The sequence below is a fragment of the Mirounga leonina genome, unplaced genomic scaffold (assembly GCF_011800145.1).
Source record: "Mirounga leonina isolate KUSES-001 unplaced genomic scaffold, KU_Mleo_1.0 Mir_93, whole genome shotgun sequence".
Lineage (NCBI taxonomy): Eukaryota > Metazoa > Chordata > Mammalia > Carnivora > Phocidae > Mirounga > Mirounga leonina.
In genome coordinates, this window is record NW_023270854.1 from 7,400,015 (window position 1) to 7,424,349 (window position 24,335).

Below are 24,335 nucleotides of genomic sequence, written 5' to 3' on the forward strand. Positions count from 1 at the left end.
TGCTAAGGTGCCTGCCTCACAGTGGGCTGTTTTGACGATATAAAATATATGTTAAGGAAGAGTTAGTGGTATACAGATTAGCACAATTTAGGTTTGCTATGATTATTGAGATGAATGATGTAAAATCCAGCTCTTCAGTTTCACCTACTGATTCCAGAACCCGTGTATTGCAGAGCAACGGATTCTTCTGTATTAAAAGATATACATCCCTTGGTTTTCTAGGCAATTGTTACACCCCACAGCCACTATGAGGATGGTATTTCTCTGGGTCAAATGGTGCTCACCCCTTGCCAGCCACAAGAAAACAAGAATGCCAAGACCACAGTGAGGAGAGGCAAATGGGCTGTGGCAAAGGCAGTAGGTAAACAGGTGGCTTCAGAATGAGTTCTCAGTAGAAGGGGGCAGAGATGCCACCTCTTAAAATTGTTAGGGGTGGGGCACCTGGATGATTCAGTCAGTTAAGTGTCTGACTCTTGACCTCGGCTCAGGATTTGATCTGAGGGTTGTGAGTTCTAGCCCTGCTAGAACTGTGGAGCCTACTTAAAAATTGTTAGGGGTAAGGCGGGGCCAGAGAGCAGATTATTTGCACAAGGGAAGAAAGAGGCTCTCTCTAATAGGATCCTTGGGTAGAATTCCATATATATATTCCATATATATGTGTGTATATATATATCCCATATATATATATTCCATATATATGTGTGTGTGTATATATATATCCCATATATATATAGTTCATATATATATATATATATATATATATATATATTTTTTTTTTTTAAGAGAGAGTGCGCGCACGTGCGAGTGGGAGAGCAGGGGGAGGGGCAGAGGGAGAGAGATCTTAAGCAGACTCCACATTTAGCACAGAGCCCATCATGGGGGGATCAGTCTCCCAACCCTGAGATCATGACCTGAGCTAGAATCGAGTCGGTTGTTTAACCCGAGCCACCCAGGCACCCTGAACTCCATGTATTTAAGAGAACATTTTATAATGCTTGTGACCTAGGCCCAGGGCAGGGTTTGATGGCCTGAAGTGACCTCTAGGCAAGGCAACCGGCCATGTTCATAAACCGTATAGAAATAACCCCTGCTCTGGCCAACCTCTCTGGCTTTTGCAATCTAAGGGAGTCTTTCCCAAGAGGACTCTCTTCTAACTCCTTAGAGGAGGTGGCAAAGCTGCCTGGTACTAAGTAGGGAAAGGGCAGTTGAAGACAAAGTGTAACCCCAGGAGTTTGGGTGCAAAGTCAAACATGCTCAGAAACAGATACTTACTCAGATGCCACTAGGACTGGGTTCTCTGCCAGTGTCAGGCCCAGGTATTACCAGGCATGGACTTTGGGGAGAAGGCTTCAGGGGAGGGACAGTGGGAAGAGAGCAACTGGCGTAAATCACCCATTAGCAAGACAAGTCATGCAAAAGAAGAAAACAAGAGTCAAATTTTTTTAAAAGATATTTCAGCAACACCTTCTTCCAGGGAAGTTTTATTACCATGCTCATTTCTAGTAGTCTTGGTCTAGTAGATGTTCTGCCAGCTCACGCCCACCTCTATGCTGAAAGCTTTTAGGACAGTAGGAACATTAGCTGATTCCTAATTCATTTCATGTCTCCCATGAGCAACACTATTTCACTTTTTCCTAACTTTTTTTTACTAAATTTGCTGGTCCCTACCCTCCAGTCTCTGCCCAGTTTATGGGGCATCCAGAAACTATCTAGTTAACCTGATTTAATTAAAATCAGACTCTGTATCCAGGTTATTAAATAGGCTAAAAGGCAGATCTTGTGAACGAAATTTTTATTTACACACTGTATCTAGAAGCAGATACATAAATTCTTATACAATTAATTTCCAAAAATGTGCAAGAAATTACCATAATTTGTTTACAAACCAAAACACATATTAAAATCAATGGACTTTGGATAATTCATTCTGTGGTGTTCTCAGTACAAATGGGACACACCTGATTTGAAACATACAGAAAAAGTGTAAACTACAGCAATCTGGACTGCAAGTATTAATTTCATGGCACTCCAGCGACTATAAAATTTCTTTAACCCAACATGTATACTTATTACAAAATTCTATAAGAATTCTTCATCATCTCTGGATGTAGAGTTTGCATCACTTTTCAGAAACAGCAACTAACACATTCACCACTTTATGACTGATCGATAAAAAGAATGCTTATTAAAAAAACCCTTCTTAAAAGGATTTTAAAAAGTAGTAAAAGGAGCCAGATTTGTGATGATTACTAACGTACCAATACTTTATTTTGGAATTTATAGTCATTTATGGAACTGGCAACTGTTCCTTATTAGGGTTTTCAACAGAACGGTCTGTTGCTGGTAGTGTGATTTCATTTTCAAATTAAGATTTCACATTTGATGACAAGCCATTAAGATTTAATATATATTGACTCATTCATGAAGCAAATTATCTCCTACAGAATGTGAAATGTACAATGATTAAAAGTGGCGTTTCTGAAAGCATCGTGAAGATATTCAGATTAGTAGCACTAGCAGGGACACTGCATATACCCTATTTAAGATTTCAGTAATTTTTATCCTGTTTCAGTAATACTGGCTCAGAAATTATAATGTATACTTTATGTTTATTTCCTATATGCCAATGATTTAGCCTTTTGGCACATGATTTTCTTCAACAGCAAGATGGTCGCCCCTGTAGCCGGTTTCCTTATAAACTATTTTTAGTTCTATGATCATTTCCTGTGATATGTTTTTGACCTTCTAGATTTTCAGATTATTGCACCAAGTAGAAAGAGAACAGTTTTCCTTAGAAAGAGTGAGATATTTTTCAAGTACTTTCTATGCTTTCTTATTATTTATAAAAATGCCTAATAGTGCCCTAGTAAGCCTAGAATTAGCTTCTGGCCTCTATCGTGTTTTGTGACGAAATGCTTGATTTAAAAAAAACGACTCTGATTCATTTACTGCGGCAAAAGGATACAGCTTTCCTGTTTTCTCTTTCTTGCCTTGAGCTCAGATTTTTTAGAAGCACATATTTAAAAATCACTTACAGGTTGTGCCCACGCCATCCAAACTGCCATTCAGTAGAATCCAGAAATTCACCCAAATGGTATCTGGACCAAACTACAGGATGGAGACTTCTCTCTCTTCTCCTTTCCATTTTTAAAGACTTTTATTTTAGGATCCTATAAAGCCAGTCTTTCACATTATGTTGTGCTGCCTACGCCAAATGGTTCTCTCTACACAAAAGCAGAAAATATTGCAATACTCCTTTGTTTGTAAATAATTTCTTGGCAAATATTTTTATTTTATCAACACACTATCAGGCCCTAGCAATTTCAAACTGGATTAGAATAGGGCATTTCACCTTAAAGTATTAAAGCACATAAAAAACTGGCTTTCTGAATTAGAACAGCATCAAGACTTGCCCTCCATAAAACACAAAACACAATTTTAAAAACATGTAGATGAAAATCAAAATAATCTTAACTTGAAACTAAACAGCTAGATCTTGAACACATGGTATCATGAGGAACACGTGGGGAGCAGGCTATGCCCACATGATAAGACAGGGTTCAGGGCAGTCCAAAGACCTCTGTGCACCATGATCTCACAAAGAGTACATGTAAATGCTTCTAGAAACACAGAGAAGCCATCCCAACATTTATTATTAATACACAGTGACTCTGTGACAATACCTGCCATCTAATATAGATGCACAGGGGCTTTTAACTCACCCTAGATATATTTTAAATTGTTTAAAAATAAATAGTTTTGCAAAAAAATAGTTTAAATGTCTTGCATTAATTTGATAAGTTTACAACTCTGTAATAATTCTTAATCCAAATAGCTTATAGTGAACACTTAAATTATATTATTACAGTATACTCCATATTCCATCTTACTGGGTGAAAACATATTAGAAAATGAAAGAGGAGTCTTTGTGACAAGGTACAATCAACATTCCACCAAAATTAAGTACCTTTTCCCCTTTAAGTCAAAATACCATAACACGATATTATTGTGCCTTTTCTTGGTATTTCTCAGTTCTGACCCTAAAAAACAGAAACAACAACAGCAACAGAAAACAGGGATACTCGTGTGTCTGAATGACAAAGCCATTAAGGGTGACCTAAGACCTTTCCTCTTACTTTTAATTGAGGGGTAAGAGATAGGAAAACTGAGTGGCAAAGGAAGAAATGTCTTAAATTATATGTTTCATCTGAGATGGAAACATTTTCTAGATGGGGTGCTTCCAAAACACTCACTGAAGCAAATAAACACTGAATTTCAAAAGAACAAAAGTACTGGCGATAACACACTCCTCTCTGTCCCCCAACCCAAGCAACTGAATCAGAGATAAAACAACTAATGATGCTTGCCAATTTACTTAACACTTAGCTAAATTTAAAACAAAACAAAACAACACACCGGTTTTTAAATGGCAGTATATATGGTAGGCAACAAGACTTCCATATACCTGATATGATTTTAATATTCTTCTGACAGGATGCTCCACAAGTCCCACAATTTTTCAACTAAAGTCATCAGCTTTTTTGTTTTTTTGGTGGAGAGAAGGAAGGGTCAAATCTAGCACATCTTCATAGTGACTACGTAAAAGAAGAATATAAATCCAACTCTAAAACAAGGTTTTCTATTCAAATCAATTTAAAACTTTATAGAAACCTAAATGTTGCAAGAGAATCTAGTCCTTTTATGAAAATCAGTTCTACATTAAGTTCACCCAAATAAAATGGTGGCTAAGCTAAAGAAATCACAGATAAAACACTTTACCGAAGGAAAGTATAATTAACACAACAAAATTTCTATCACAGGAAACTATGATCATCTAGAATCTTTTCAATAATAGTTCTAGTCCCATAGGTCTTTTTATGTTATTCCAATTTGTACCAGAGTTTAATGACAGAAAAGGCAACAATTTCTAAATTGGCGGTATACAATTCTTTATGATTTTTTTTCATGTAAGGCCATTTATTAAAATAGACAAACCACAAGATGAAAATGAAGGCAACAGAAAAATTCAACTTTTCACAACCAGAAAAAGCACAACCTCAAAAACAATTTAGAAATAAGTGTTGTAAAAGATATGTTGCAGATCTGCATTCCAATACCCAAGATTATGTCAAATCATAGTTCTAAATAAATCCTTCTGAAGGATGAGATTAAAAATCATTTTCAGTGTATGTGTAAATTCTGCGTTTTATCATACGGGTATGTTTATTCAACACGATCTTTGAAAACGGGCCATTTAAAGAGACATGACAATATTCATTCTGTAAGTTTCATTCAACTTTACTTAGGGTTGAATACACATGAAATGTGCTTTTAATGCATAAAAATCATAGTGGATAGCAGCAAAGGACTTGGGGGGCGGTTAAGGAGAATCTGATAATTCACATTGTGATTATTCTGCACATTTATGAAAGATAATTCACACTTCCAAAACCTCAAGACTTCTTCCCTTTTTAAAGAACCAAAATAAACCCAAGACACCTTGCTGACACTTCCCCACCCCTAAACAAATTGATTACTTTTACACATAAAACTGAAATAGTATGCAGCAAAAAATGTTGATAGCAATGAAAGTTTGTAAACTGTATCTCAATCTCTTTTCCTTATTCCCAAAGTGCGAGATGCAGGGCTCTCATAATTTTCAGTAGTGCTTCTCCTGTAAGTAATCCTTCATTTTGTTTGGCAAAGGCAGTTTCTGAATCAAGTCTATTCTGGTATATTGACGTATAACGAAGCGACACAGGTACTGCAAAGAACGCACCTGCATGAACCGCGATACGGGATTGGTCAGTCTGACCGGGTAAGTTGCAGACCCAGGCAAGCGAGATCTCGAGTAACAAAAAGCTCCATTCTCAGAGTCCCTGATTGAATGCTCAATTAGATCAACTATAGATGTATGTCCTTCCACATCCGGCTGTTCATAAAAGCTAAACCTACCATTGGAGTGTTCAATTCTCGTGTGAAGTGTTTTGCCATGGGAGCGAAAGCTCAAGCTCAACAGGTAACGGTCATCAGAACTATCCCGAACAAGGAAAGAGCCATCTGGCACATTTGCTAGCTTCCCTTCTGCCTCCCAGCGTGTGATGGGTCCCCAGTACCATCCTTGTTTCGCGAGTTTTTTCAGCTCCTCTGTAAGGCTTGTCACCACCATGGGACCACTGCTCTGCACGGAGTCATATACTCTTGCAACCCCAGGGGCAGAGTTAGGATCAAAATTCAAATGACAGCGCATACTTTCAGCCACGTGGGCATCTGTGCCGGTGAGCCCACTGAAGTTCCTTTGGATTTGATTGGTCTGCATTGGAGGTAGCAACGGTGAGAGTGGGGGTGCGTCGTCATGACTCGCTCTGGGGCTCTGCAACATGACTCCCGTGGTGCCAATCAACAAGCCACTCACCGCCTGATCCACAAAGATCTCCGGGGCCACCACGAGGTCCTGGTCTACCTGATTCTCATCCTCGGTGAAGGAGCTCCCTCCCACTGGCGGAGGGACCGCAGAGACTTCCATGGGAGAAGAACTGTCCAGACAATAGCTACGCGATCCTTCCAAAGGGTACATCCCCTCATCTAAAGGCACAGTATACTGAATGTAGTCCTGAGGCATAAGTCCGATAACTACAGGCACATGTTCATCAAGGTGAAGATGCAGGTCTCCATTCTGAGATTCCGAACTCTTGAGGGAATTACTCTGGTCCTGGCACACGGTTTCAGACTGAAGGTCGTGAAAATCCTTCCGAACACCATTCAGGGCCGGGCTCGGACTGGAAGAGTGAACCAAGGCTTTGACTCTCACCTCCATTTTGATGCACGTCTCCTCCGAGTTTGTAGGGCGCAGGGGCCACGGCGTGGGGCTGTAGTGATGGCTGCGGAGCGACGTGGACCTGATGGGCCTCTGAGCGCGCACATCCTTGAAGACCAGGGGCGCCGAGGACGAGGAAAAGGTGTCCTCGTCGGCAGAACCCCCGGAGGCCGCGCCGCCCTTGCCCTTCTGCTTCTGTTTCGCAGACAGCCGCCGTTTCAACGTACCCATGAGGCTTTCACTTTTTGATCGGCTTTTTCCACCTTTCTCGTCTTCGTTGCTGATATCACAGCTGGCCATATCTTTACCATAGCAGCTACCAAATAAGGAATCGTCTTTTCCAAAATCGCTGGCGAGTGACGGTTGCTGGACTACCATGAAATCCGTTTCTTCTTTACTTTTATTCAAGTTGAAAGATTTTCGGAAGGTTTTAAGACTGATTTTCTTCATTATGACTAGTTACCTACTCCAAGAGGATCACGTTCTCTCCGGAATACTCCCCGCACACACCTGGTGAGGCTGCAATGCTGCATCTACGTACTGTTCCAGCTTCATACACGCTTTGGAGCTATTCTCTAAAAAATAAAACCTAAAATTAAAAAGAAAAAGTCACATTACAAAATATTTCCACAGCAATTTTATTTTAATCAGTTTCAATCCTTTAGCTTCTGAACAAGGCCACGTGAGTGCTTGCAACACGGTTAGCTCTGTTAGCGCGGGGGCGCTTCCACCCCCCACCCCCCCACCCCCAGGGCACAGGAAGAGCTCACAGTCCACTATGTGGTCAGCGTCTGACCAACATCTCAAAATGCCTAAAGAACAAACCCTAATCTCCCCCTTTCCTTTTTGCGCCTTGCTTTTGAGCAAGAGTCCATGTTCTTGTCCTTCCTAACACGACGCCGCTAGACCGCTGCTCAGCTACTGCACCAGCTCGCGCTGTCCCCGGCCTGTCCCCAGCCGCCAGCCTGCATCACCAACAGCACACACTCAGCGAAGGTGACACCGAGTCGAACTGGCAGAATAACCAGTCTGGCTGATGCCTCAACAGTTTATGCACGCTTGCAAATATTTAAACATCTGTAAAAATCCATAAGAAGAATCCCATCATCTGGGATAACCTGGAGAAAGTCCAGAGATGGCCCTTTATGCCTCTGAGTTCCGAGAGGAAGACTCTCCAGCTTCACCCTCCCGGTGCCCAGCACAGCCTGAGACACACTCACCTCGGGGGCACACCCAGCAAAAGCCGGATTCGTCTAAGTGTCGGTCTCTTTTGAAGAAGATGATGAAGCATATTTCCAGAATGATTATTTCTTCCTCTTCTTTTTTTTTTTTTTTTCTGTAGTTTCCCCTGGCAAATTTTTACTTCGGATCTAAGAATGTATTTTCTAAACTATCTTGTACAACATTCCACCATTGAAAAGATAGGATTTTAATTCTGCAAAGACTTTCTGAATGTCATCTTACAGGGAAAAATTTTGGTCCCAGAAGTAATATTGATAACAGTTGTAACTGCTTTGCAAAGATCTTCTGTTTAATCTACACATAATGTTTTATTTCCTCTCTGTCCAAGCTCTGCAGTTTCTACAACCATCAAAGTATAATGCCCTAACAGGATGATTAGCTAGACTTGAGCAAAATGCTAATAAAACTAAGAGCAAGCTTCCAATCTCCCCACCCATCAGTTTAGCACCACTCTGTTTCTTGGCAAAAGACTATACCTCTAAGCTTGATGACACTCACGAATTCACTATGCATTTCCTAAGTCCCTGCTACGTACCCAGCACTGTACGGTCATATGCAGATTAATAAACCGTTCATGGCCTCATAATCGAGTAGCACAGAGAAATGTATGAATGGATAAATTATAAGACAAACCAATTAGTAATATACTGATGATAACACGGTGGGAACTGAGGGGAGAGATATCTTACAAACATTTACTTTACAGATAGATAGGATTTGGTTACTGTGCACATAAAATCTGCATGAATCATTTTTAATAAAAACCACTCACATCAGACAATCTGTCAGGGGATCAGCAATAGCATCTCCATAAAGGAAAAAGGAATTTTAAAAAGTCTTACTGTCATGTACCATGTTTTCGAGCAAGTTGTAAAAAATAAAATGCATGTAAGTACTGGGAGCGCCAGTTACTTTTAAACACATTAAGTTAAACATATTACGTTGTATATTAGGTGAACTCACTATCCAAGTACCATTATCTTCCACCTAAGCATAAGCATGTAATATTTAAGTTATTAACAATTTTAATTTGTTTGACGAAAATATGGCCATTCATAAACATGAAATGGAGAATATAATGACAACACACTTCTGTTGGCAAGTCACTCCTTTTGAGTAGACAGAATAGGTTTTGTAGGCAAAGAGAGATTCCAATATGGAATCTCTTCTGATAAGAATAACAATCCACACACTGTGGCTATTATAGGTACATAAGTATAAAACCGCCACGCAGCCGACTTGAGATTTTGTTGATGTATGATTAAGATGAATTACGACCTGTCATTAGAAAGAGGCTGATATGAAATGCAAGTAAAGTAAAATAAGCTGTTCACTCGGGAATAACAAAATGTGTAAAATTATGTTGAAATTTTAAAAGGTCAACAAGAAAAAAAATCAATAGAAAGGAGCCAATATTCTGCATATCATGGAAATAATAAATAGTAAGTAAAAATGAACAAAATGGCTTTCTGGTAAAAATCAGCATAATGTGTTTGCATCACATGAGCCCAATCCATGGGCTTGTGGATGAGCAAGCCCTGGGCCCTGACCATGGCAACCTGCACCGTCAACTATGTGACCGCTCCAGGAGTCGTCAACCAATGATGTCACAGAACCTACCACACTTAGCATTTCCACACTAATTATCATATCAACTTGCCTTTCTACAGAAATATTTTAGGAAGGCAGACGTATGTATCTTCATGAAAATCTGTACATTGCATGTTCACATCCTTCATGACAGTATGAAGTTTTTTAAAAATGCCTTGAAGTCAGTTATATATTCTGCTGCAACTAAATACTACTCCAGAGTAACATAAAATAATTCTGTAATACTACATATGTGTGTGCCATGGAAATATCTGCAGAAATCTTTGCAAATAAAGAAACACTATCACACACAGAAGCAGGTCCATGCATACATGGAAACCTGACACGTGACAGAAAGCAAACCGATGGCAAAGGACACAATTCAGTCCTCGCATGAAGATGACTGGTTATACATCTGGAAAAATGAGAAAACTGGATGCCATACCTCACCCCAGCAGTGAAAATAAATTTATAAGTAGATTAAAATCTAATTGTGAAAATCTCATTTTAGTTAGAACAAAATATAAAGTATCTTTAAGACTCTGAGATAGGAATAACATGTCTTAATCAAGGCACAAAAAGGATAAAGAATAAAATCAGGGGTGCCTGGCTGGCTCAGTATGAAGAGCATGTGACTCTTGATCTTGGGGTTGTAAGTTTAAGCCCCATGTTGGGTGTAGAGATTACTTTAAAAAATAAAAACTTAAAAAAAAAAACAATAAAACTTCAGTTCAAAAGACACCACAAAGGGACTGAGATCATCTGTCAAATTCTTTTGTGAAGCTAAGAAAAACAGGACAACCTAAGTATACTGAAAGGTCTATTAACTTCACTGAATCAAAGAGAACTTCTTTTTTTTAAGATTTTATTTATCTACTTGACAGAGAGAGAGAGAGCAAGCAGGGGGAGCTGCAGGCAGAGGGAGAGGGAGAAGCAGTCTCCCCACTGAGCAGGGAGACGGATGCGGGGTTCGATCCCAGGATCCCAGGATCACGACCCCAGCCGAAGGCAGATATCTAATGACTAAGCCACCCAAGTGCTCCCAGAGAGAACTTTTAAGTACAATTCTTCATAGCAGTAGAAATTGCATTTATTTGTCTTAACAGGCTGAAATGGTGACCTGTGGACTAATAAAACCTCCTGTGTTAGTGATAATTTTCTGGCTCACTAGCACAATGAATCCAAGTTTGTTCATAAAAGAACTGGGCATCAGTTCACACAGAGATTAAAGAAAATTTAATTACCAATAGCTATAAAACATAAAACTAAAGGATGCAAACATGAGACAAAACAAACATGTTCAGCCCCAGTAACAGGCGTGTTGCAAAGAAAGTACTGTTTGCAGTAATTATGGAAAATCAGCAAATTCTTGACAAACTAGGTCAATGGATCAACATCCAGAATGGCTTTTATATGGTCTGTCTGGAGTGTCACTCCAACGTCTCTCAAACCCAAAAATGTAAATCAACCTAAAGCCTGACCCATAGGCTCAAGCCCAGTTAATTTTCTAAGAATGGTGTAAAGTGTTAGCTCAGTTTTGATCTTAATAACAAATGCTTTTGTTTTCCTGCTTCTGTGCCTGCTTATGCTATTCCCTCTTCCTGATAAATGTTCTCTTTCTTTTTCCTAATCCACCTTTCAGATAATTCCTTAAAAAAATATTCTTCCTGAAATCTGTTCTGATCACCCAGCCAGAGGGGAGTTCTCTCTCCCTTCTCTGAACTCCAAATACTCAACTTGCACTTATTTAATAGTATGTCACATAGTGACCTAGAATTGCTTGCATATTCTATTCATATCTTATTCCCCAGATTGTAGTGCTTGAAGATAGAGACCATGTCTCATTTGTTTTTATATTCCTAACCAGGAACTACCATTACATATTTAATATGTACTGCTTAAATTCTTTGATGCCAAATAAGTATTCCTTGACTATTAAGTAAATGATAGGAATGATGGGATAGGGAAATCACACTGTACAAAACTGGCTAAATCTCCTCTTATCAAAATGGAGCAACTGATCTTCTGCAAAATCAAAAGTCGTTATTACAAATGATGCAGGACTGGCAATTCCATCTAAAAAGGCCACATGGAAAAACACCTGCCAATCAGTGACAAGTTCTACCACACAGAATCTATTCCCACACTTTCACATGGCATGTGTTCCGTGTTCAGGCATGTAAAGGCTACTGAAGAAATTCTACCAAATAAATACCAGTCAAGAGAAAGAAGTAAAAATACTAAATGCCACCCCCCTAATTACTTACTTCCACATAGTTACAGAAGTACATCTAAAAATAAAAAATTTTTTGCTTTCTGAAAGTTGAGCATGGGTGAAAAACAGAGCATTCATGGCATTATCAATATATCAATCATGCTATCATCAGGAAATAAAAGTTGTACAAAGTATCTGAATCCTACAGTAGGTACTACAGACTTCCTTTCTGTTGTAAGCTACTTTTCATAAAGCTCTCTACAGTCTTTCCCCCCTCCACGTGTAAGATACTCCATCAGATCCAAGAGAAGTTAAGCTGTTTGATACAAAACTAAGAGATGATACCTGTGAGCTCCAAGAAAGGTCAAGGAAATGATAGGACAAGGCTGGACAGAGACGGTCTGATACAGTATCCGTTAGCAGTAAACTCTGAACATGACCAACAATTAAAAGCTGTCAGTCAGACTAGACTGTAAACAAAGAGACAGGGGAGGGCATATGGTGACTCCTAACTTAGCTTCCCAGCTGCACCCTGACTGCCTGATGTTAGGGTGTGGGTAAAATCCACAAGCAGGTCTTAGTGGCTCTGAGAAGCCCCTGAACTCAGACCAAACATTTTGTCCTTGTCCTTTTCATCACTATCATCAGATACTCAAAGGAGTCTTGACCCACAAAAAAGTCTGTCTTCAGAGAAAACCCTGTTAAGTGGAAAGAAGAACAGCCCCTGGCAGTACCATAGCCCAGTGGCTCATGCCATCACTGTGGTCACTATTTTGGGAGAGGCTGTCTGGGCAGCACAGACAGCGAACAAGTAAACCAAGGAAGACTTGATAATTAGTAACTGTGATAGATATCATGAAGGAAAAGGAAGCAAGCAGAGAATACCGGAGGTTCCTACTCTAGATTCCATAAACACCGAAGACCCCTCCCTCCAAGGCCTCTCTGACAAGCCAGTATTTAGGCCAAGGCCAGTCATGCAAAGGAAGGCTGAGGTGGAAAGAACAACTTTCTGGACTGAGGGAAGGGCAAGCTCTGGGCCAAGGTGGGAAGTGCAGATGCAAACACAGAAGCCAGCTGTGCCCCAAGTGTATGGTATGAAGAGGAGTGGGACATAAGACGGCACATCAAGGTATTTGGGTCTAAGCACATTCAGAAGAATGAAAAGGTTTTCAGGGTGCCTGGGTGGCTCAGTCAGTTAAGGGCCTGACTCTTGATTCTGGCTCAGGTCATGATCTCAGGGTTGTGAGATCGAGTCCCGCATCAGGCTCAGCGCTCAGCGGGGAGTCTGCTTAAGATTCTCTCTCTGTCCCTCCCCCCACTATGTGTATGTGCACGTGCTCTTTCTAAAAAGAAAGAAATCTTTTTAAAAAAGAATAAAAAGGTTTCAAATATCAACATGTTCTAGTTAAAATATGCATTTCCCAGTTTTGAGCCCACATATCATCCTCTTCAACATACATACACATACAAACCCAGTAGGACTGTAACTTGGATGGCAAAAACAAAATCAAAAACAAAACCCAGGGGTCTCCAATTTCCTTACCCAAAAAATAGATGAGTAGTTTCTTCATAAAATGTAAGATATTAAAACAATCACTTGGAACTACTTGTAGCTCTAGGAGAGGACTATCCAAGTTTCCCTGGTAGACTACACACCTCTTCAATTTTTCAACAATGGTTGGGTTGAGAGAATTTCAGGTTCAACATATGAACACTGGAGAGAGTCAAACATAAATCAACTGCATGCAAAGGTTTTATTAATATCTAATTTCCATTTACAAGTCATTCTTGATAATGTCCCACTTCGTGATGTAGTTTTAGTGACAGTAACATTCAACCTCATTAAAAATTATGAATTGGTTTAAACATGATCTCTGACAGGAAACACTTAGAGCTGCAAACGCTGCTGGGTCCTCAGTTATGAATATACTAGTCATTATGCTAGAAACGTGTACGTGCGTGCGTGAAGGTGTGAAGACACAGATAATACAGTAGAAATACATACAGATTCATCTTGGGGTTGGGTGGAAAACATCGGGAGGACATGCCACATACTGTAAGCCTAAGCTTTAGAGACCCATAATTAGCTAAGTTTTGAAAAGTAGGTACAGAAGCTGAAGAAAGCTCCAGAACATGATGTGGAAAGCAGGCCTGAATAAGAAAGAGTATGGTGGAGGATCGGGGCAGCCTGTATGGAGGCAATATACCCTAATCCATCCACGGACACTCTGCTCTTTCTGGAATCCAACTGACAAACTACGAGAAGAGTAAAACCCCAAATGTCTTCCATTTGCCTCCGTAAAAAGCACAAGTCTTTACAGTGGTAAGGCCCGCCATAATGCGACTCTCCCATTCTTACACTTGCCCTCTCCTCCACCTGATGCTCTGAGAATACCCCCAACCTGCTGACATTTAGGGCATTGGTGCTTCTGCAAATACCACACAGCTAACCCCTCACTTCCATCAAGTCTTTGCTCAGCTGTCACCTTCTCTGAGAGACCTGCCCTGACCGGGCATGTGAACTGCCATACAAACCCTCTTGCTGCGTTATGTTTTTTTCTAGCACGCGATAACATTTCTCATTTATTATGCTGTCTTTCTCCCCCTCCAGGAGTTAAAGAACATAAGCTTCACAAAAGTAGGGATTTTAACTCCGCATTATCCACTGATGCCTCCGGAGTCTAGGACCACACCAACGGTGTAGGAGGTGCTCACTATGAGTAAATCCATCTTAGGCACGCAAACCTAATCAGGTATGGTGATCTGATACCCTGCCCACCTTCACCTCCCACACTCCCTACCTCAAGCCATAATTTGCCATTATTTACGATAAAGTTAATAAACTCCTGAACACGGTGTGGCTGTTCTTTACTTGATTTCTGCTCCAGTCACATTGAAAGCATTCGTATTCATCATATTCTCACTCAACACAGAACTTTTAACATACTGCCCCTGTGATATGAATTTTTTTTTTTTCATTTTCCTCTCAACTAATTCTTTCACACCTCAGCTTATCCATCAATTCCTCAAGGAACCACATTCTGCTCTTCCTAAGTGAAATCCCCCAATTACAGGACCTCAGAATACTGCATACCTCTCCTGCCTAGAATTTTCATCTGAGATGTGTACTCAGATCTGTCTGTTTTAACCATGTGATTAATGACTCTCACCCCAGCAGACTATCTACACTCTACATGAAAGCAAAGACCATGTCAATTTTTTTTTTGGACATTTTATCCCCAGCACCTAGTACATACCTGGCCCAAAAAAGGCACTCAATAAAAATGTGCCGAGTGAGAACACAGCAGTGAAATGAAGGAGAAAGCTGCTCCACGGTGAGGCAACATGATGTATACAACTGCCCCAACATAACTGGTAACTGATTCTGGGGGATATGTATTCACATTTAAATTAACCTCGCTAAACTTAGGGTTCAAATGGCTCTGCTTCCCACTACTGCATCCCATTTGTAGAAAAAAGAGACTGACAACCAGAGCAAAAGTACTTGGTAATAATCTACTTGATAATTATTCCATTTTCAACTACCAATCCATATGCAACTCAACATTAACATTAAATAAAAATCAATCCTAGACATTAAAAAACTATAAAAAGTTCTATTAGGCCATATGGCCTTTTATCTCTTCCCTTCATCTTCTAGGCAAAGATCACTCTGGAAGCTTTAAGAGTATCTGTTTTTCTGTTTGCACTTCCAAAAATATATGTCATCTTTTTATAGGATTACCATCTGTCTCATCATGCCTAAGTAAATGTTCTGAATTAGTTTTACCGCTTTTCTAATTGTAAAATTTTAAGTTTACACATATACTTGAAAATGTGTATAAGGGTACAAGGGAAAAGGTTTTAGACATGAATACTGTATTCATATGGGCAGAAGATAACATCTTCAAACAATTTCCCAGCCTCTTTTTTAAGGAATGATTGGAGAGAGTCATGCCTGACATTAAAACACCGAATAAAAACATCCAAAATACAACATCAACTACTTAACATTCAACAAGTCAAACAGCTTTATTGTTGCCAGTTTACAAGGGAGGAAACCAGGTCTCAGAGAAATTAAAACCTGCCCAACAAAGTTATTTGTCGCGAGGAGAGCGCAGATGTGGAATCTGAACGTGGTTGCTACACCAAAGCTTCATTTCTTCCCCTGTCACGGGATGGCATGCAGTCATCCTGCTGCTAAATCAGCGGTTCCCAACTTTCTGGCCTGGGGACCTCTTCATCCTCTTACAAATTACTTAAGACCACCAAAAGCTCTGTCTATGTGGGTTTTATCTACTGAAACTTACCCTGCTAGAAATTAAAACTGAGACTTTAAAATATTTATTCTTTTTTTTTTTTTAAGATTTTATTTATTTGGATGCCTGGGTGGCTCAGTCGTTAAGCATCTGCCTTCGGCTCAGGTCATGGTCCCAGGGTCCTGGGATCGAGTCCCACATCGGGCTCCCTGCTCGGCAGGAAGCCTGCTTCTCGCTCTCCCACTCCCCCTGCTTGTGTTCCTGCTCTCGCTATCTCTCTCTGTCAAATAAATAAATAAAATCTTTAAGAAAAAAAAAAAAAAGATTTTATTTATTTGACAGAGAGACCGCGAGAGAGGGAACACAAGCAGGGGGAGTGGGAGAGGGAGAAGCAGGCTTCCCGCGGAGCAGGGAGCCCGATGCAGGGCTCGATCCCAGGACCCTGGGATCATAACCTGAGCTGAAGGCAGACGCTCAACACCTGAGCCACCCAGGCGCCCCTATTTATTCATTTTTCAATGACAATATACTCATTACATGTTAACATAAATAACATTTTCCTGAAAAATAAATATATTTACCCAAACAATAAAAATTCAGTGAGACAAGTGGCATGGTTTTACTTTACTGTAAATCGTTTTTCTGACTAAAGACAGCTGAACTCTCATGTTTCCATCTGCATTCAATCTGTTACAATATGTTTTTTCAGTTAAAGTATAATGAGAAAATCCAACCTCCTACAGATATATAGCTGGGAAAGGGAGAAATATTTTCTTTAATAATCTTTTCATATAACCGTGGATATTCTTTCCTGTGATATTATACCAAAAATCAACAAGTGATAGTTTCTTAACAAGTTAGTTGCACTGGGAAATCTGAAACCCTTTAGATAACTTCTTTACTCTATTGCATTCAAATCCATTGGTCTAACCTTGCATTTTGAATCAATCTTCCAGGTATGTATGATTTTATAATATCATATATTAGTGATTTCATTACACAATATCAAAAAATCCCATTTGTTAATATCACCACTGACTGACCCCATCAGGAAAGTCTAAGCACTGGGAAGCAGTAAACTAACAGTGGGAGACACAAGTTTTCCACAATTCTAATTTTTGCTTGAAAGCCTGGATTCATCATTGACACCAATACTGTCAGTGAATTTATGAGACTGTATCTACTGAAAACCAGAAGCTGAAAAACCGTAGTTTGTCAATGGTTCTTTTATTTGTTAAATTTATTTAGGTTTTTTTTTAAGTAAGTTCTTTGCCCAATGTGGGGCTTGAACTCAAGACCCCAAGATCAAGAGTTGCATGCTCTACCAACTGAGCCAGCCAGGCGCCCCTGTCAACAGTTCTTTGAGGTAAAAGTGGTGTTTCATGAAGAGCAGCTACATTTCAGCATCTCCAGCAACAGCACAAGCGCTTCCCCTGAGACACCCTTCTTCCATTAGGCTGTGGTAGAAAGCATGCTCTATACATACGCATTTCATCACAAGGATTTTGAAAAGACGTGTACTCAGGGTCAAGATTTAATAAATGTAACAATTTTAACAGCTTCCTCAGTGACATTCTTAAACGTAACTGTGATTTTCTTTTTACTACAAGTGCTTAGAGGTGAACAGAGACTGCTATGAAAATTCAAACCATCACAGCTGCTGCCATGGCGGTGGCTGGGGGAGGGCACCACCAATTTTATCCACCATTGCTTCTGCACCCTCAGAGAACGGCAAATTATGTTCTAGCCTCATCATCAAAGGGGATCCACAGACCCTACTTAGAACTACCAGCTTAAACTATCTGTGAAGACAGTTTAAAAGAACAAAGAGAAAGACTTTAAGGTAAGCAAGGCATCCACAGAAGAAGTTAGCAAGGTAAGGAGTTTCACTATTGTCCTTCTGCCCTTAAGACTGCCAGTTTCTTAGCAAGCCACGGTTCATGCCCTTCCATTTCAGTTCCCTGGATTCTACTCCATTGTTCCTGAATCTGCCAGAACACTACTTGCCATTAACTTTATAAAAAAGGAAAAATAAAGAACAGATAATAAAATCCTTCCAGAAAGGGAAGAGAGAGGAGGGAAAGTAGATGATATAATACCAAAAAAATAAGGGCAATGGTCAATATTACATGAACTAGGACAGAATTTAGGTCCCAATGTTTGTTATGCCAATAAATATGACTCGGGGGCGCCTGGGTGGCTCAGTTGGTTAAGCAACTGCCTTCAGCTCAGGTCATGATCCTGGAGTCCCGGGATCGAGTCCCGCATCGGGCTCCCTGCTCAGCGGGGAGCCTGCTTCTCCCTCTGACCCTCCCCCCTCTCATGTACTCTCTCTCATTCTCGCTCTCTCAAATAAATAAATAAAATCTTTAAAATAAATAAATAAATAAATATGACTCGGATAAACTCAACTATTAGAAAAAAGATTTTCAGGTCTGGTTTTAAAAATCCCGTCACATATGAAACACACTAAAACCAATGGTCTCAGAATACTTCAAAACACTGTAAAATCTCTATTAGCCACTATCGAACTATCCTTTTCTTCAGCATTCCTGCGATTATCCTACTCTATCTAGTGAATCATATTTACTTGAATTCTACTTGAGATCAGGAATGTTATCAGTCTTTGTCACTGGCTAGATCCCCATTACATAAAATACGTCCTGGGTATGACTGATGCTCATCCAAATTTTTCTGAATTTAAATTCACTGCATGTTTTAAGCATGCAAACAAATAAATATTTTTTTAAGTTCTTCCTACAAAAATAATTGATTTGAAAACACTAAATAAATGCAAATGGCTAAAAAAATTTTCTGTGGAATTAAGTGTAAACAAAACCACTCAAAGTCTAGGAAAACAGTACTTTAAAAAAATGTAGGCCTTTGTACAAAGATTGCTTTGTAAATATGATTAACTTCTACTTAAAAGAGTGCCAAATTGGAAATCACATATAATATATTATTTAAGGACATCCTTTACATAATTCAGACTGATAGAATTCAGGCAATAGATATTTAAAGAAAAGACTCTGGTCCTACATATGGAAATTAATGAAAGAGTGCATATTTACTTGTTTCAATTAAAAATGAGATGTTTAAAAATACATGAGTCCAAAAAAAAAAAAAAAAAATACTGAGTCCACACTTAGGTGAAGTTTTTCAATTAACTAACAAATACCAACCTTAATTGCTTCAGGAAAAATCCTCTAACAGAAAAGAATGAAAAAAGGAATATGCTTACTTAATAAGAAAGAAACTGTAACAAGACAGTGATACATTCAAGAAAAATGGTCATGCAAATAAAAAAGGGCACATTACATAAGGTATAATCCACAAAGAAAATAAAAATGGCAAAAATCTTTCCATGCAGGGATGCCTGGATGGCACAGTCTTAGGTTAAGCATTCAACTCTTGGTTTCGGCTGAGGTCATGATCTCAGGGTCATGAGATTGAGCCGCCCCAAGACAGGCTCCACACTAAGCACAGAGTTCCTTGAAATTCTTTCTCTCCCTCTGCTTCTCCCACTCATGCTCTCTCCTCTCCCTCTCTTTCTCTCTCTAAAATAAATCAATCTTAAAAAAATCTTTACACATAAAATGGAACATTAAAATATCTTTCAGCCCAAGAAAATAAATGAAAATGAAGAATATAGCGGATTTAAATTACATAATTACTTTATCTATTAAATATATGGATTCTGTACTCTAAAAAGTGAAAATACATCTGCTTTTCAAGAACTCATGGTATAGTTACCAAATGTGACAATATATTAGGCCACAATGAAAATACCAGTAAATCGAAAAATCAGAAATATCTCATTAGGGGCACCTGGGTGGCTCAGTCAGTTAGGCGTCGGACTCTTCGTTTCAGCTTAGGTCCTGATCTTAGGATGATGAGACTGGGCCCCGCATTGGGCTCCTCTGGGTGAGGAGCCTGCTTGGGATTCTCTCTCTCTCTCCCTCTGTCCCTCCCCCACCTCTAAAAAAAAAAAAAAAAAGGAGTATCTCCTCAAATGACCACAAGACAATAAAAACTGAAAAGGAAAACAGAAAATAAAAATTACCAAACATCCTCTTGGATGATCCTCTTGGATCAAAGAGGAAATCTCAAAGAGAACAAAAATGGTATATTCTTCATAAACTAACATAATGGAAATGCGACCGATCAAAAACTATGCGATTCTGCAAGACCCTGTAACTGTGCTCCCAGAAAACTTCAAAACCTTAAAGGTTTACAAAACTAAACAGTAAGGAATTTAAACATAAATAAATAAAAATAAATAGTAAGGAATTAAAAGAAACAAAGTATGCATTCAATTCCGGAAGTCAGCAATGAGAACACCCCCAAAAAGATGAAAACACAAATTAACAAATCAGAAAATAAAAAAATAGCAGTAGTAAGCATTATAAGAGTTGATTCTTTGGTCAAACCACAAAAAACTTAACTGATGAACAACTGGCTGTCATAATCAAGAAAAAAGGAAAACTGTATTTATGTGAACTAGAAATGAAGTAACTATAGATCCACAAGAAATCAAAATATGTGAGGTACTTTGAAACTCAATAAAAATTTGAAATTTAGATGAAATGGGTAATTTTATGGCAAAAATATATTACCAAAATTTGCCTCACAAGAGGCAGGAATCCAAAAGAGACTAAAAGTTGTCAAAGAACTTGAGAAAGTTCTCAAAGAACTACCATGGCCCTCTCTTCCTTCAGGGAGAAAAAGGGACAAGTCACTAAAAACATGAAATACAATACTCACTAAACTACTTCAGGACATAGAAAAAGAAACCTCCCAAATTTATTTCTGAAGCCAAAGAACACTGATACCACCAGTGGGCAAAGACAACACATTAAAAACAAAACAAAACAAAACAAAAAAACGCCCCCTGATCTCACTTACGAATACTGAAATACAAATCTTAAATATCAGTAAACACCAGAGTGGTGAGGGGAAACAATTCAACTAGGTAAGGTACATCCCAGGATTGCCAGCACAGTTGATTATTTGTAAATTTATTATAATTTACCATAAAGCAAAGGAGCAAAATCATATGACCACAGCTATAAATCACACACACACACAAAAAAAATCAGAAAAAAAAATAAATAACATCAGTCCTAACCCTAACCCCCTCAAAAAAAACTGTAAAATAGGGACGCCTGGGTGGCTCAGATACGGTTGAGTGTCTGCCTTCGGCTCAGGTCATGATCTCAGGGTCTTGGGATCGAGCCCAGCGTCGGGCTCCCTACTCGGCGGGAGGCCTGCTTCTCTCTCTCCCTCTACTACTCCTCCCTGCTTGTACTCTCTCACTCTCTCTGTCAAATAAATAAATAAAATCTTTAAAAAAAAAAACTGTAAAATAGAAGTAGATGGACATTTAACATGCCATATATAACAAAATTAAGTCATACGAATAATAAAGAAATGTTGAAAGCCAGCAACAAAGATGCCAATTATCAAGTATTAATTAGCATTATTTTCAACATAGTAGCTAATTAATTAGACAAGAGTAAGAAGTAAGTATAAATATTGGAAAAGAGGAGACAAATTGTCATTATTTACAGATGACATGAGGGAGTACCTAGAATACAACAGATGCAGCTGAACAACTATTAGGGGAAAAACAAAAAAACAAAAAAAAATTCACTCTAGTGACTGCTTACAAAATTTATATGTAAAAATCACTAGTAATTATTTTTTAAAAGCTGGTAGGCAAATATAATAAAAGACTAGATTCAATTTATAATAGTTTCAAAAATGATGAAAAATTTTTTTTAAAGATCTTATTTATTTGAACGGGGGGGCGGTGGGGCGGAGAGAGCACAGGCAGGGGGAGCGGCAGGCAGAGGGAGAAGCAAGCTTACCACTGAGCAAGGAGCCCCAACTGGTGCTTGATCCCAGGACTCTGGGATCATGACCTGAGTCAAAGGCAGACGCTTAACGGACTGAGCCACCCAGGTGCCCCAGATGAAATTAATCTTTATAAAATGTCCACAGCTATATGAAAAACTTTAAAACTCCTCAGAGGATCATAACAGATTTAAATATATAAAAAGACACATCTTATTCTTAGATAAAACAATTAAATCCTGTCAAAACATTACTCAAGATCCCAAGAAAACATCAATGATACTTGCAAGAAACCAGATAAAATTATACTGAAATTAACTTGGACATATAAACAAGGAAAAGAGTAAGAAAAAACCTAAAGGACAACTGAGGGAGAATGAGCTGCATAGGATATTAAAACATATAGCTTAAAACTGGAGGGGAAAAAAAAAGACAGGTTACTCAAGAAATGATGATGAGAGGGCTGGATAACCATTTGGGAGTGGTGGAGAAAGCAAAGCTTTTACTTTCTTATATAAAAATACTGTGCAGAAGGATCAAATATGCAAACATAAAAAAAATAAAAGTTGGAGAAAAATCTTTAAAAAATCTTCACACTGCAGAAAGCTTTTCTATACATAACATAAAACCGTGAAGCCACAGAGGAAAAGAATGACAATCTAACAATGCAAAATTTATAAATTTCTGGATAGCCAAAAGAATGGCATAACTAAAGCCAAAAGATAAACTGGAGAAAACTGCAAACACATGACAAAGGATTAATTTCTGTAACACAGACTGTGCTCTTAGAAATCAGTATGAGAAAGGCACACAATCCTATAAGCAAATGGGCACAATATACAAAAGAACAGTTCACACAAAAAGAATAACAGAAGAAAAGAAAGAAGGAAGAAAGGCAAGAAAGCAAGAGAAACCAAGCAAGCGAGAGAGGGAGAAAACAAATTCAAGTAGCCAATCATCACCCTAGAAGATTTTCAATTCACTCATAACAAAGAAATTAAAAGGAATCCGGGGTGCCCGGAACTGTTCTATATCTTGATTGTGGTAGTAGTTACATGACTGAATATATTTGTTAAAACTCAACAAACCGTACACTATAAAGCCTGACTTTCACTATAGGTATATTCTAAAGATCTTTATTTATTTATTTGAGAGAGAGAGCACAGGCACGCACACATGTGGGGAGTGGGGAGCAGAGGGAGAGGGACAAGCAGACTCCACGCTGAGTGCGAGCCCAACACAAAACTCAATCTCATGACCCTGAGATCATGACTTGAGCCGAAATCAGGGAGTCAGATGCTTAACTGACTGAGCAACCCAGGCGCCCCTCACTGTAGGGTATGTTGTATCTCAATTTTAAAAATGCACTAAAAAGGAAAACAAAACGATAATATCGCTCACCTATGAATTTGTAAAAGTTAAATCAATTAACAATGTTGGCAAGGGTATGAAAAACTGAGCACTCATAACTCACTGCTGAAGTATAAATTGGTACAGTTTGTGGAGAATTATTTGAAAATATTTATCAAAAACTTAAATTTACATATGCTTTAACGAAGTAATTATGTGATCAGGAATTTGTGTTTTGGATATATACTCATGCATATGGAAAATTATGTTCCCTACAGCATTAAAAATTTTAAAAGCTACTATTATTTGATCATTTACCTAGTACTGGTACATATAGGCCACACATTAGCCTAATACATGCCAGGCTTTGGTTTAAGCCTTCTGAATATACAGCATCTCATTTAATCCTTAGAACCCTGTGTGTCCCATGCTGTGCAGAAAGCAGTCTAACACAGTGGGAAGCACTCTGGAACCACAAAGCATGAGTTCATGTATTTCCTGGGTTCACAATTTAACAGTTGTATGATCTTCAAAATAACGGTACCTACCACTCAGGTCGGTTGTGAGGTTTAAATGTGTTAATATATGTGGTGTCCTCACAACATCACCGTGTAGCACGTATTAGGGCTGCATGTGTTTGCAGCTAATAGTAGTAGTCAAAACAGTAATATTCCCACTGTATAGATGGGAAAGATGAGGCAGAGATTAAGGGTGTGCTTAAGATCAAAGAACTGATTCTACAGAATGAGCCCACTTATTCACTACACAATTTACTGAATAGTCTATTTTGGCAAAAATGCAGAGTTAACCTAAATATCAGGAAACAAGAATAATATACAACAAAAATCAGTGGCCAAGTTTAATAAATTATAATCCACCAATACGATGGGAATATTATGCAGATAAAGAGATTCAAATACATTGAAGGGCAAGCTACAAACAAAGGTGAAGGGCAAGCTACAAAACAAAATGCAAACATGATCCCATTTGTATACGTATTTATATA

The 24,335-nt window shown here is 38.8% G+C and overlaps 1 protein-coding gene across 4 annotated transcripts in view; it reads right to left on the minus strand.

The window, feature by feature from the left end:
* The window catches only part of SOCS6 (suppressor of cytokine signaling 6), an 86,854-nt gene that overhangs the window by 52,876 nt on the left and 9,643 nt on the right, over window positions 1-24,335 (minus strand). The window contains exons 2-3 of one of the 4 annotated variants that reach the window (XR_004677657.1): window positions 4,466-7,392; window positions 1,273-1,378 (exon numbers count right to left, since the gene is read on the minus strand). The exons of 1 other annotated variant lie outside the window; for it this stretch is intronic. Coding sequence is in view for 1 of the 3 variants with exons in the window: in XM_034996127.1 (XP_034852018.1) it covers window positions 5,660-7,267 (1,608 nt within the window). In the remaining 2 variants the exon portion in view is untranslated. Of the gene's footprint in view, window positions 1-1,272; window positions 1,379-4,150; window positions 7,407-24,335 lie in introns of those variants that run through there. 2 more of the 4 variants (XR_004677656.1, XM_034996127.1) reach the window with 2 other exon arrangements.